Source organism: Nerophis ophidion, linkage group LG19, assembly GCF_033978795.1.
Source record: "Nerophis ophidion isolate RoL-2023_Sa linkage group LG19, RoL_Noph_v1.0, whole genome shotgun sequence".
Lineage (NCBI taxonomy): Eukaryota > Metazoa > Chordata > Actinopteri > Syngnathiformes > Syngnathidae > Nerophis > Nerophis ophidion.
In genome coordinates this window covers 39,407,090-39,422,089 of record NC_084629.1, presented here as the reverse complement: position 1 = coordinate 39,422,089, position 15,000 = coordinate 39,407,090, and the positions used below count along the sequence as shown (strand labels likewise).

The 15,000-nt window shown below is 41.4% G+C and overlaps 1 protein-coding gene across 2 annotated transcripts in view; it reads left to right on the top strand.

Annotated features, from left to right (window-relative positions):
* The window catches only part of LOC133538369 (kinesin heavy chain-like), a 62,836-nt gene that overhangs the window by 23,096 nt on the left and 24,740 nt on the right, over positions 1-15,000 (top strand). For both annotated transcript variants that reach the window (XM_061879955.1, XM_061879956.1), the window contains 7 exons: positions 5,392-5,540; positions 5,605-5,753; positions 7,642-7,799; positions 7,864-7,932; positions 7,999-8,205; positions 8,320-8,466; positions 12,767-12,955. In XM_061879955.1, the coding sequence (XP_061735939.1) occupies positions 5,392-5,540; positions 5,605-5,753; positions 7,642-7,799; positions 7,864-7,932; positions 7,999-8,205; positions 8,320-8,466; positions 12,767-12,955 (1,068 nt within the window). The remainder of the gene's footprint in view (positions 1-5,391; positions 5,541-5,604; positions 5,754-7,641; positions 7,800-7,863; positions 7,933-7,998; positions 8,206-8,319; positions 8,467-12,766; positions 12,956-15,000) is intronic.

Below are 15,000 nucleotides of genomic sequence, written 5' to 3'. Positions count from 1 at the left end.
ACGATTATCCCAACAATTAGTCAACTAATGTCATTCTCCCCGACGATTCTAATCCTTAATGAATAGGACTGCAACTGACAACTATTTTGATAGTCGATTAGTCAACGATTATCGTAACGATTAGTCGACTAATGTCGTTCTCCCCGACGATTCCAATCCTTATTGAATATGGCTGCAACTGACGACTAATTTGATAGTCAATTAGTCAACGATTATCCTTACGATTAGTCGACTGATGTCATTCTCCCCAACGATTTGAATCCTTAATGAATAGGGCTGCAACGGACGACTATTTCGATAGTCGATTAGTCAACGATTATCCTAACGATTAGTCGACTGATGTCATTCTCCCCAACTATTTGAATCCTTAATGATTAAGGCTGCAACTGACGATTATTTTGATAGTCAATTAGTCAACGATTATCCCAACAATTATTCAACTAATGTCATTCTCCCCGACGATTCTAATCCTTAATGAATAGGGCTGCAACTGACAACTATTTTGACAGTCGATTAGTCAACGATTAGTCGACTAATGTCGTTCTCGGCGATTCCAATCCTTATTGAATATGGCTGCAACTGACGACTAATTTGATAGTCAATTAGTCAACGATTATCCTAACAATTAGTCGACTGATGTCATTCTCCCCGACGATTCTAATCCTTAATGAATAGGGCTGCAACTAACGATTATTTTGATAATCGATTAGTCAACGATTATCCCAACAATTAGTCAACTAATGTCATTCTCCCCGACGATTCTAATCCTTAATGAATAGGGCTGCAACTGACAACTATTTTGACAGTCGATTAGTCAACGATTATCATAACGATTAGTCGACTAATGTCATTCTCGGCGATTCCAATCCTTATTGAATATGGCTGCAACTGACGACTAATTTGATAGTCAATTAGTCAACGATTATCCTAACGATTAGTCGACTGATGTCATTCTCCCGGACGATTCTAATCCTTAATGAATAGGGCTGCAACTGACAACTATTTTTATAGTTGATTAGTCAACGATTATCCAAACGATTAGTAGACTAATGTCATTCTCCCCGACGATTCTAATCCTTAATGAATAGGGCTGCAACTGACAACTATTTTGACCGTCGATTAGTCAACGATTATCGTAACGATGAGTCGACTAATGTCATTCTCCCCGACGATTCCAATCCTTATTGAATATGGCTGCAACTGACGACTAATTTGATAGTCAATTAGTCAACGATTATCCTTACGATTAGTCGACTGATGTCATTCTCCCCAACGATTTGAATCCTTAATGAATAGGGCTGCAACTGACGACTATTTTGATAGTTGATTAGTCAACGATCATCCAAACGATTAATCGACTAATGGCATTCTCCCCTACGATTCCAATCCTTAATGAATTGGGCTGCAACTGACGATTATTTTAATAGTCGATTAGTCAACGATTATCCCAACAATTAGTCAACTAATGTCATTCTCCCCGACGATTCTAATCCTTAATGAATAGGGCTGCAACTGACAACTATTTTGACAGTCGATTAGTCAACGATTATCGTAACGATTAGTCGACTAATGTCGTTCTCCCCGACGATTCCAATCCTTATTGAATATGGCTGCAACTGACGACTAATTTGATAGTCAATTTGTCAACGATTATCCTAACGATTAACCGACTGATGTCATTCTCCCCAACGATTATAATCCTTAATGAATAGGGCTGCAACTGACGACTATTTTGATAGTTGATTAGTCAACGATCATCCAAACGATTAATCGACTAATGGCATTCTCCCCTATGATTCCAATCATTAATGAATCGGGCTGCAACTGACGATTATTTTAATAGTCGATTAGTCAACGATTATCCCAACAATTAGTCAACTAATGTCATTCTCCCCGACGATTCTAATCCTTAATGAATAGGGCTGCAACTGGCAACTATTTTGACAGTCGATTAGTCAACGATTATCATAACGATTAGTCGACTAATGTCGTTCTCCTCGGCAATTCCAATCCTTATTGAATATGGCTGCAACTGACGGCTAATTTGATAGTCGATTAGTCAACGATTATCCTAACGATTAGTCGACTGATGTCATTCTCCCCGACGATTCTAATCCATAATGAATAGGGCTGCAACTGACAACTATTTTGATAGTTGATTAGTCAACGATTATCCAAACGATTAGTCGACTATTGGCATTCTCTCCTACGATTCGAATCCTTAACGAATAGGGCTGCAACTGACGACTATTTTGATAGTTGATTAGTCAACGATTATCCCAACAATTAGTCAACTAATGTCATTCTCCCCGACGATTCTAATCCTTAATGAATTAGGCAACTGACAACTATTTTGACAGTCGATTAGTCAACAATTATCGTAACGATTAGTCGACTAATGTCGTTTTCCCCGACGATTCCAATCCTTATTGAATATGGCTGCAACTGACAACTAATTTGATCGTCAATTAGTCAACGATTATCCCAACAATTAGTCAACTAATGTCATTCTCCCCGACGATTCTAATCCTTAATGAATAGGGCTGCAACTGACAACTATTTTGACAGTCAATTAGTCAGCGATTATCGTAACGATTAGTCGACTAATGTCATTCTCCCCGACGATTCCAATCCTTATTGAATAGGGCTGCAACTGACGACTAATTTGATAGTCAATTAGTCAACGATTATCCTTACGATTAGTCGACTGATGTCATTCTCCCCAACAATTTGAATCCTTAATGAATAGGGCTGCAACTGACGACTATTTTGATAGTTGATTAGTCAACGATCATCCAAACGATTAATCGACTAATGGCATTCTCCCCTATGATTCCAATCCTTAATGAATCGGGCTGCAACTGACGATTATTTTAATAGTCGGTTAGTCAACGATTATCCCAACAATTAGTCAACTAATGTCATTCTCCCCGACGATTCTAATCCTTAATGAATAGGGCTGCAACTGACAACTATTTTGACAGTCGATTAGTCAACGATTATCGTAACGATCAGTCGACTAATGTCATTCTCCCCGACGATTCCAATCCTTATTGAATATGGCTGCAACTGACGACTAATTTGATGGTCAATTTGTCAACGATTATCGTAACGATTAGTCGACTAATGTCGTTCTCCCCGACGATTCCAATCCTTATTGAATATGGCTGCAACTGACGACTAATTTGATCGTCAATTAGTCAACGATTATCCCAACAATTAGTCAACTAATGTCATACTCCCCGACGATTCTAATCCTTAATGAATAGGGCTGTAACTAACGACTATTTTGACAGTCGATTAGTCAACGATTATCCTTACGATTAGTCGACTGATGTCATTCTCCCCAACGGTTTGAATCCTTAATGAATAGGGCTGCAACTGACGACTATTTTGATAGTCAACGATTATCCTAACGATTAGTTGACTGATGTCATTCTCCCCAACGATTTGAATCCTTAATGAATAGTGCTGCAACTGACGATTATTTTGATCGTCAATTAGTCAACGATTATCCCAACAATTAGTCAACTAATGTCATTCTCCCCGACGATTCTAATCCTTAATGAATAGGGCTGCAACTGACAACTATTTTGACAGTCAATTAGTCAACGATTATCGTAACGATTAGTCGACTAATGTCGTTCTCCCTGACGATTCGAATCCTGAATGAATAGGGCTGCAACTGACGACTATTTAAGACCGTCGGTGAAGAAGGAGCTGAGCCGGAGGGCAAAGGTCTCAATTTACCAGTCGATCTATGTTCCCATCCTCCCCTATGGTCATGAGCTTTGGGTCATGACCGAAAGGATAAGATCCCGGGTACAAGCGGCCGAAATTAGTTTCCTCCGCCGTGTGGTGGGGCTCTCCCTTAGAGATAGGGTGAGAAGCTCTGTCATCCGGGAGGAGCTCAAAGTAGAGCTGCTGCTCCTCCGCATGGAGAGGAGCCAGATGAGGTGGTTCGGGCCTCTGGTCAGGATGCCACCCCAACGCCTCCCCAGGTAGGTGTTTAGGGCACGTCCAACCGGTAGGAGGCCACGGGGAAGACCCAGGACACGTTGGGAAAACTATGTCTCCCGGGTGGCCTGGGAACGCCTCGGGATCCCCCGAGAAGAGCTAGACAAAGTGGCTGGGGAGAGGGAAGTCTGGGCTTCCCTGCTTAGGCTGCTGCCCCCGCGACCCGACTTCGGATAAGCGGAGGAAGATGGATGGATGGATATCCTAACGGTTAGTCAACTAATGCCGTTTTCCCAGACAATTCAAATCCTTTTGAATATGGCTGCAACTGACGACTATTTTGATAGTCGATTAGTCAACAATTATCCTAACAAATAGTCCACTAAAATCGTTCTTACCAACGATTCGAATCCTTAATGAATAGGGCTGCAACTGACGACTATTTTGATAGTCGATAAGTCAACGATTATCATAACAAATAGTCGACTAAAGTCGTTCTTCCCGACGATTAAAATCCTTAATCAATAGGGCTGCAACTGATGATTATTTTGATAATCGAATAGTCAACGATTATCCTAGCAATTAGTCGACTGATGTTGTTCTCCCTGACGAGTACAGAAGATTCTATGTATAAAACAGTTTAAAACGCGTAAAAATAGTGCACAAACAGAAAAGTAAAAGATTTGAAAATAATGATAAAAACCACAATAAGTACAGAACATTTCATATCCATCCATCCATTTCCTACCACTTGTCCCGTTCGGGGTCGCGGGGGTTGCTGGAGCCTATCTCAGAAAACCCAATTAAAAGTGCACAAAAATAGTGCAAAAAAAAAAAAAAAGGATTATAACTAATAATAAAAATTTTAATAAGTACAGAACATTCTATATTTAAAACAGTTAACAATGCATAAAAATAGTGCTAAAAAAACCACAATAAATACAGAACATTTTGCATACAAAACACAGTTAAAAGGGCATAAAAAAGTGCAAAAATCAGAAAGTAAAATATTATATATAACAATACATAATCCAATAGGTACAGAACATTCCGTATATAAAAGATCATAATTTAAATAGTGTGTTGGTATCATTAAACTGCTATATGTTGAAAATGGACAGTTTAATATCGAGATTGGTATCAGCCGATTTCACTCATGGATAATCGTATCGGAATCAGCAGCATAAAACCCTGATCGGATTATTATTATTTTAAGGAAGCGGCGCCCCCCTGGAACTAAAAATAAATACAGTATCAGCCAGTGGGAATCTGCTTTTGTGATCGGCATGGAAGGGCTTTAATCTTTAATAATGATCACATACTTTTTCAAGAAAATTGATCCATAATGTCTGGTTGGGCCTTTCCGACTGTTGGATGGGAACACCAAGTTAAAACTTGTTTAGGAACTGATATTGGTCATTATTGTGTGTGTAGAAAAGTCACGTTCCATACAGAGACAGTAAAATGACCCGAATCCTGCAAGACTCCCTGGGAGGCAACTGCCGAACCACCATCATCATCTGCTGCTCGCCATCCGTCTATAACGAGGCTGAAACTAAGTCCACCCTCATGTTTGGACAGAGGTACAAGTCTTTGAAATGGTGTGTCGAGCAGGACTTGGGCTCATCTGGACTTGCTACTTTTCAGGGCAAAAACCATCAAGAACTCTGTGTCCGTCAACCTGGAGCTGACTGCTGAGGAATGGAAGAAGAAGTACGAGAAAGAGAAGGAGAAGACTCGAAGTCTGACCGTCACAGTACAGAAGCAGGAGAACGAACTGAAACGCTGGAGGAAAGGTGAGGAAACAACTTTTATTTGGCACATCTGTTGATGACAATGTTTGTCGACCAGTTTTGGCCAGTTCCTTATCTGTTTTGAAAGAGCAGCTGTGTTCCTTTCTGGGCGAGAGAGGCTGTTTTCGCTCAACATAAGCTGACTCTTTTTGTTTGGATTTAGACCTCGCTTGCTGATGCTATGGTTGCATTGTAAGGGCTGGTCTCCCGAAACTTCAGTTAAACGTGGTATTGTGCCATTCTGTCTCTGGGGTCCTTTTTACTCAACATCCATGTCATCCAAAAGAACTTGGGATTGACCAGTGTGTTTTATTCCCTGAGAGGAAGACTGGTCACGACTGTTGTGACGAAACGAGAGCTGAGCCAGAAGGCAAAGCTCTCGGCCTAACGAGTTTACTACATTCCTACTCTCACCTATGGTCATGAAGTGGGTCATTACCGAAAGAATAAGATTCCATCAGCCGAAATGAGTTTCCTGAGAAGGGTGGCTGGCCTCTCCCTCAGAGATAGGGTGAGAAGTTCAGTCACCCAAGAGAGACTCTGAGTAGAGCTGCTGCTCCTTTGCTTGGAAAGGAGCCAGCTTAGGTGGTTTGGGCATCTCGTGCGGATACCTCACCAGCGTCTCCCTAGGGAGGTCCTCGTTGCATGTCCCACTGGGAGGAGACCCCGCGGCAGACCAAGGACCAGATGGGAGAATTACATCTCTTCTCTGGCCTGGGAACACTTTGGGATTCCCCAGGAGGAAGTTGCTAATGTTACTCTGGAGAGGGAAGTCTGGCGGTCACAACTGTTGTGACGAAACGACAGCTGAGCTGGAAGGCAAAGCTCTCGGTCTACCGAGCTATCTATATTCCTACTCTCACCTATGGTCATGAGGTGTGGGTCATGACCGAAAGAGTAAGATCGCAGATTACAAGCGGCCGAAATTAGTTTCCTCAGAAGGGTGGCTGGCATCTCCCTTAGAGATAGGGTGAGAAGTTCAGTCACCCGAGAGAGACTGAGTAGAGCCGCTGCTCCTTCACTTGGAAAGGAGCCAGCTTAGGTGGTTCGGGCATCTCGTGCGGACGCCTCACAAGCGTCTCCCTAGGGAGGTTTTCGTTGCACGTCCCACTGGTAGGAGACTCCGCGGCAGGCCAAGAACCAGATGGGGGGAAATTACATTTCCACTCTGGCCAGGGAACGCTTTGGGATTCCCCAGGAGGAAGTTGCTAATGTTGCTCTGGAGAGGGAAGTCTGGCGGTCACAACTGTTGTGACGAAACGACAGCTAAGCTGGAAGGCAAAGCTCTCGGTCTACCGAGCTATCTATATTCCTACTCTCACCTATGGTCATGAGGTGTGGGTCATGACCGAAAGAGTAAAATCGCAGATACAAGCGGCCGAAATTAGTTTCCTCAGAAGCGTGGCTGGCATCTCCCTTAGAGATACGGTGAGAAGTTCAGTCACCCGAGAGAGACTCTGAGTAGAGCCGCTGCTCCTTCACTTGGAAAGGAGCCAGCTTAGGTGGGCCGGGCATCTCGTGCGGACGCCTCACAAGCGTCTCCCTAGGGAGGTTTTCGTTGCACGTCCCGCTGGTAGGAGACTCCGCGGCAGGCCAAGAACCAGATGGGGGGAAATTACATTTCCACTCTGGCCTGGGAACGCTTTGGGATTCCCCAGGAGGAAGTTGCTAATGTTGCTCTGGAGAGGGAAGTCTGGGGGTCTCTGCTGGAGCTGTTGTCCCCGAAACCCGATTCCGGATAAGCGGTTGAAGATGGGTGGATGGATGGAAGACTGGTTGCGCAAAACAGTTCCCAGGATAAGTCTTTGTTCAGACACCGAACCCAAAAAATTGTCACAGCCACAAACAGAACCGTCTTGTTTCCCTCTGATGATTTTTGTTGGCCTTCTAGGTGATTCAGTACCTTTGGAGGAGCAGAACAGAAGCAAGAAGAGCAGTGGTGAGGAAGTGATGGACAGCTTGGCCCCAGCGGTCGTTCCCCTGTCAAATGAGGAGAAAATGCAATACGAGACACTTATCACTCAGCTGTACCATCAGCTGGATGACAAAGTGAGTTTTTCTGGCAGCAAGATTCAGAGAGAAAAAACACTAACTGCTGATGATTGTGCTTCAGGATGAAGAACTCAACCATCAGAGTCAGTCCATAGAGAATCTGAAGCAGCAGCTCCTGGATCAGGAGGAGGTGAGTCTTTCCTGCCATTCTGAACCATAACAAGAGTACACAAGTCCACTCGACTTCCCCCCCCAGCTGTTGGCGTCGAAGCACCAGGCCTACCAGCGTCTCCAGGAGGAAATGTCACGGGTGCAGAAGGACAATGGCTCGGCCAAAGACGAAGTCAAGGAGATTCTTCAGGCATTGGAGGAACTCGCGGTCAACTATGACCAGAAGAGCCAGGAAGTGGAGAACAAGAGTCGCTGCAACCAACAACTGAATGAGGAACTTGCCCACAAAACTGTAAGTCGGACAGTTAAAGGGTATCCCCGTATTTCCCAGTTTAGTTGCTGATCAGTTCTACACATTGAAATAGCGTGGTCTTATCTTTAGTACTCACTGTTGGGTGTGCTTCAGGTCAGTCTGGAGACAGTCCAGAGGGAACTGGTGGCTCTGCAGGATCTCAGCTATCATCACAAAAAAAGGTCAGCAGACATGCTCAGTCTGTTGCTCAGAGACCTCAGCGACATCGGCGCTGCTCTTGGCACCACCGAGCTCAAAGCTGTAAGTCTCAAAGCACGGACGCAAAACTTCAAGTCATGTTTTTAATATATCCCACCCAGGTGCATGTGATGCCAGAAATATTATTTGTAGAAGGGTTTTTTGCAGAGAACAGAGGTCCCAGGTGTATTTTCAGGGCATTCTTATTTTGCTTTGGCAAACGAGGACAGGGATCTCTTTTTCCAGTTTTGGTGAGGTCATGGCTTTTTCTTATACATTAAGAAGTTCTAAATAGCCTATACAATTGCGTGTTAGCTTAACGTAGTGAATTATTGTGGCCACTAGGTGTCGCCAAAAAAAATTACCACTCCACTTCAACTTAAAGTCCATTCCAGAGAGCTAATACTAAATAAAAGTTTTTCATACCTACCATTGTTCTTTGTTTGATCAGTTTCACTCAATCAAACTTTTTTTGACATTCCACACTACAAAAAAATTAAAAGTACACATGTTGGATCAATATCGATATCGGCCAGTACTCAAAGTAACGTATCAGAAGTAGGAAAGTTGTATCGGGAAACTCCTAATTTGATGGTTGATTAGTCAACGATTATCCTAACGATTAGTCGACTGATGTCATTCTGCCTGACAATTTGTATCCTTAATGAATAGTGCTGCAACTGACCATTATTTTGATAGTCGAATAATCCACGATTATCCTAACGATTAGTCGACTAATGTCGTTCTCCCTGACTATTCCAATCCTTACCGAATAGCGCTGCAACTGACCAGTATTTTGATAGTCGATGAGTCAACGATTATCTTAACGATTAGTTGACTAATGTCGTTCTCCCTGACGATTCCAATCTTTAATGAATTGCGCTGCAACTGACCATTATTTTGATAGTCAATGATTACCCTAACGATTAGTCGACTGTCATTCTGCCTGACAATTTGAATCCTTAATGAATAGGGCTGCAACTGACCATTATTTTGATAATCGAATAGTCAACGATTATCCAAACGATTAGTCGACTAATGCCATTGTCCCTGACAATTCCAATCATTAATGAATTGTGCTGCAACTGACCATTATTTTGATAGTCAATGATTAACCTAACGATTAGTCGACTGTCATTCTGCCTGACAATTTGAATCCTTAATGAATAGGGCTGCAACTGACCATTATTTTTGATAATCGAATAGTCAACGATTATCCAAACGATTAGTCGACTAATGCCATTCTCCCTGACGATTCCAATCTTTAATGACTAGTGCTGCAACTGACCATTATTTTGATAGTCGAATAGTCCACGATTATCCTAACAATTAGTCGACTAATGTCGTTCTCTCTGACGATTCCAATCCTTAATGAATAGTGCTGCAACTGACCATTATTTTGATAGTCGAATAGTCCACGATTATCCTAACGATTAGTCGACTAATGTCGTTCTCTCTGACGATTCCAATCCTTAATGAATAGTGCTGCAACTGACCATTATTTTGATAGTCGATCAGTCCACGATTATCCCAACGATTAGTCGACTATTGTCGTTCTCTCTGACAATTTGTATCCTTAATGAATTGTGCTGCAACTGACCATTATTTTGATAGTCGATCAGTCAATGATTATCCTAACGATTAGTCGACTGATGTCATTCTGCCTGACAATTTGAATCGTTAAAGAATAGGGCTGCAACTGACCAGTATTTTGATAGTCGAATAGTCAACGATTACTCGATTAATGCCATTCTCCCTGACCATTTGAATCCTTAATGAATAGTGCTGCAACTGACCATTATTTTGATAGTCGAATAGTCAAAGATTATTGTAACGATTGGTCAACTAATGTCATTCTCCCTGATGATTCAAATCCTTATTGAATAGTGCTGCAATTGACAATTATTTTGATAATCGAAGTCAACGATTATCCAAACGATTAGTCGACTAATGCCATTCTCCCTGACGATTCCAATCCTTAATGAATAGTGCTGCAACTGACCATTATTTTGATAGTCGAATAGTCCACGAATATCCTAACGATTAGTCCACTATTGTCGTTCTCTCTGACGATTTGTAGCCTTAATGAATTGTGCTGCAACTGACCATTATTTTGATAGTCGAATAGTCAAAGATTATTGTAGCGATTGCTCAACTAATGTCATTCTCCCTGACGATTCCAATCCTTAATGAATAGTGCTGCAACCTTCCATTATTTTGATAGTCGAATAGTCCACGATTATCCTAACGATTAGTCCACTATTGTCGTTCTCGCTGACGATTTATAGCCTTAATAAATAGTGCTGCAACTGACCATTATTTTTATAGTCGATCAGTCAATGATTATCCTAACGATTAGTCGACTGATGTCACACTGCCTGACAATTTGAATCGTTAATGAATAGGGCTGCAACTGACCAGTATTTTGATAGTCGAATAGTCAACGATTACTCGATTAATGCCATTCTCCCTGACCATTTGAATCCTTAATGAATAGTGCTGCAACTGACCATTATTTTGATAGTCGAATAGTCAAAGATTATTGTAACTATTGGTCAACTAATGTCACTCTCCCTGATGATTCAAATCCTTATTGAATAGTGCTGCAACTGACAATTATTTTGATAATCGAATAGTCAACGATTATCCAAACGATTAGTCGACTAATGCCATTCTCCCTGACGATTCCAATCCTTAATGAATAGTGCTGCAACTGACCATTATTTTGATAGTCAAATAGTCCACAATTATCATAACAATTAGTCCACTATTGTCGTTCTCTCTGACGATTTGTAGCCTTAATGAATAGTGCTGCAACTGACCATTATTTTGATACTCAAATAGTCAAAGATTATTGTAGCGATTGCTCAACCAATGTCATTCTCCCTGATGATTCAAATCCTTATTAAATAGTGCTGCAACTCACCATTATTTTGATAGTCGAATAGCCCACGATTATCCTAACGATTAGTCGACTAATGTCATTCTCTCTGACGATTCCAATCCTTAATGAATAGTGCTGCAACTGACCATTATTTTGATAGTCGAATAGTCCACGATTATCCTAACGATTAGTCAACTATTGTCGTTCTCTCTGACGATTTGTAGCCTTAATGAATAGTGCTGCAACTGACCATTATTTTGATAGTCGATCAGTCAATGATTACCCTAACGATTAGTCGACTGATGTCATTCTGCCTGACAATTTGAATCGTTAATGAATAGTGCTGCAACTGACCATTATTTTGATAGTCGAATAGTCAAAGATTATTGTAACGTTTGGTCATCCAATGTCATTCTCCCTGATGATTCAAATCCTTAATGAATAGGGCTGCAACTGACCATTATTTTGATGGTCGAATAGTCCACGATTATCCTAACGAGTAGTCGACTAATGTCATTCTCTCTGACGATTCCAATCCTTAATGAATAGTGCTGCAACCTTCCATTATTTTGATAGTCGAATAGTCCACGATTATCCTGATGATTAGTCCACTATTGTCGTTCTCTCTGACGATTTGTATCCTTAATTAATTGTGCTGCAACTGACCATTATTTTGATAGTCGATCAGTCAATGATTATCCTAACGATTAGTCGACTGATGTCATTCTGCCTGACAATTTGAATCCTTAATCAATAGGGCTGCAACTGACCATTATTTTGATAATCGAATAATCCACGATTATCCTGACGATTAGTCCACTATTGTCGTTCTCTCTGACGATTTGTAGCCTTAATGAATAGTGCTGCAACTGACCATTATTTTGATAGTCGATCAGTCAACGATTATCCTAACGATTAGTCGACTAATGCCATTCTCCCTGACCATTTGAATCCTTCATGATTAGTGCTGCAACTGACCATTATTCTGATAGTCGAATAGTCAAAGATTATCGTAACGATTGGTCAACTAATGTCATTCTCCCTGATGATTCAAATCCTTCATGAGTAGGGCTGCAATTGACCATATGGGGCGGCATAGCTCGGTTGGTAGAGCGGCCGTGTCAGCAACTCGAGGGTTGCAGGTTCAATTCCCGCTTGTGCCATCCTAGTTCCTGCCGTTGTGTCCTTGGGCAAGACACTTTACCCACCTGCTCCCAGTTCCACCCACACTGCTTTAAATGTCACTTAGATATTGGCTATCACTATGTAAAGTGCTTTGAGTCACTTGAGAAAAGCGCTATATAAATATAATTCACTTCACCATTATTTTGATGGTCGATTAGTCAACGATTATCCTCACGATTAATTGACTAATGTTGTTTTCCCTGACAAGTTTAGCCAGAGAGTCATGACAATGGCCTGAAATTCAATTCTTGGTTTCTATTCACATAACGAAAGTGAAATATTTTGTTTCCAAAGATGACAGAAACGAGTGGAATGATGGAGGACGAGTTCACAACAGCTCGTCTGTACGTCACGAAGACCAAGTCTGAGGTGAAATCTCTGGCGAGTCGGAGTAAACAGATGGAGGCCAGCCTGGCACAGAACATCAACAAACTAGAAGCCAATGACAAGGAGCTCCTTTCAAGGCACTTCACCATCTCACAGGTAAGTGACTCTTTTATAGTACACTACCTATGCCAGTCAAGGTAAACACTGAAAAGAAAGAGTATGTTCCAGGGTCAGCAGCTAACGTTTTCTACTTCTTTTAGAAGTAGTGTCACAAAAAGTCCAAAATGCAGAGTTAAGAGTCCTATTCTACCGTTTGCACCTTTTGAATAAGTAAGGATGTTTACTGAGTACCGGTTTCTAATTGGGTTGGTCCTCCTGAATCGTGAAGATTCTGGACAAATGATACTGCTATCTGTATTTTTTTTTTTTCATCCAGCTGACTGTGGTAATTATGGCGCGCTGTCCCATGCTAATCATATTGGAATGATCACAAATAAGGAAGCAACACCACACAAACGTTTCCATATGAGTTGGGAAATTGTGTTAGATTTAAATTCATTTCATTTCATTTTTATTTATCTCATTCATTGATGTGCATTTAGAACGATACATAATTATATCACAATTATACAATTTGTGAAGTGAATTATATTTATATAGCGCTTTTCTCTAGTGACTCAAAGCGCTTTTACATAGTGAAACCCAATATCTAAGTTACATTTCAACCAGTGTGGGTGGCACTGGGAGCAGGTGGGTAAAGTGTCTTGCCCAAGGACACAACGGCAGTGACTAGGATGGCAGAAGCGGGAATCGAACCTGCAACCCTCAAGTTGCTGGCACAGCCGCTCTACCAAAAAAAAAATTCACAATTATACAATTTAAATTCACACAATTCCTGAGAAGGAGCAGGATGAAGAAAATCTTATAATTTCCTGCCCCCTTTGACAAAATACATGATCTCACTTCATGAATATCATTTAAGCCGACACATATATCCAAATGTAATGAAGCAATCGAAAACAAAAAAACACAAGAAAAACACAACAAGTGCAAAACTTCATAAAGTATAAACCAAACCAAGAAAATAATAGTACTAATATAATATACACCTCACGGAATGATACAGAGCAAATACAATATCAGACAAAAAATAAGTAAAGATGTAAATATAAACGGAATACAATCATTTGCAAGTCCTTTTCAACTCGTATTCAATTGAATGCACTACAAAGACAACATATTTGATGTCCAAACTCAAACTTTTTTTTTTTTTGTGCAAATTAACGTAGACTTTCATGGCTGCAACACGTGCCGAAGTAGTTGGGAAAGGGCATGTTCACCACTGTGTTACATCACCTTTTCTTTTAACAACACTCAATACACGTTTGGGAACTGAGGAAACTAATTGTTGAAGCTTTGAAAGTGGAATTCTTTCCCATTCTTGTTTTATGTAGAGCTTCAGTCCTTCAACAGTCCGCGGTCTCCTCTGTCGTATTTTACGCTTCATAATGCGCCACACATTTTCCATGGGAGACAGGTCTGAACTGCAGGCGGGCCAGGAAAGTACTCGCACTCTTTTTTTTTTTTTTTTTTTTACGAAGCCACACTGTTGTAACACGTGCTGAATGTGGCTTGGCATCGTCTTGCTGAAATAAGCAGGGGCGTCCATGAAAAAGACGTCGCTTGGATGGCAGCATATGTTGTTCCAAAACCTGTATGTACCTTTCAGCATTAATGGTGCCTCCACAGATGTGTAAGTTACCCATGCCTTGGGCACTAATGCACCCCCATACCATCACACATGCTGGCTTTTGAACTTTGCGTCGATAACAGTCTGGATGGTTCGCTTCCCCTTTGGTCTAAATGACACGATGTCGAATATTTCCAAAAACAATTTGAAATGTGGACTCGTCAGACCACAGAACACTTTTCCACTTTGCATCAGTCCATCTTAGATGATCTCGGGCCCAGAGAAGCCGGCGGCGTTTCTGGATGTTGTTGATAAATGGCTTTCGCTTTGAATAGTAGAGCTTTAACTTGCACTTACAGATGTAGCGACCAACTGTATTCAGTGACAGTGGTTTTCTGAATTGTTCTTGAGCCCGGGTGGTGATATCCTTTAGAGATTGATGTCAGATTTTGATACAGTGCCGTCTGAGGGATGGACGGTCACGGTCATTCAATGTTGGTTTCCGGAAATG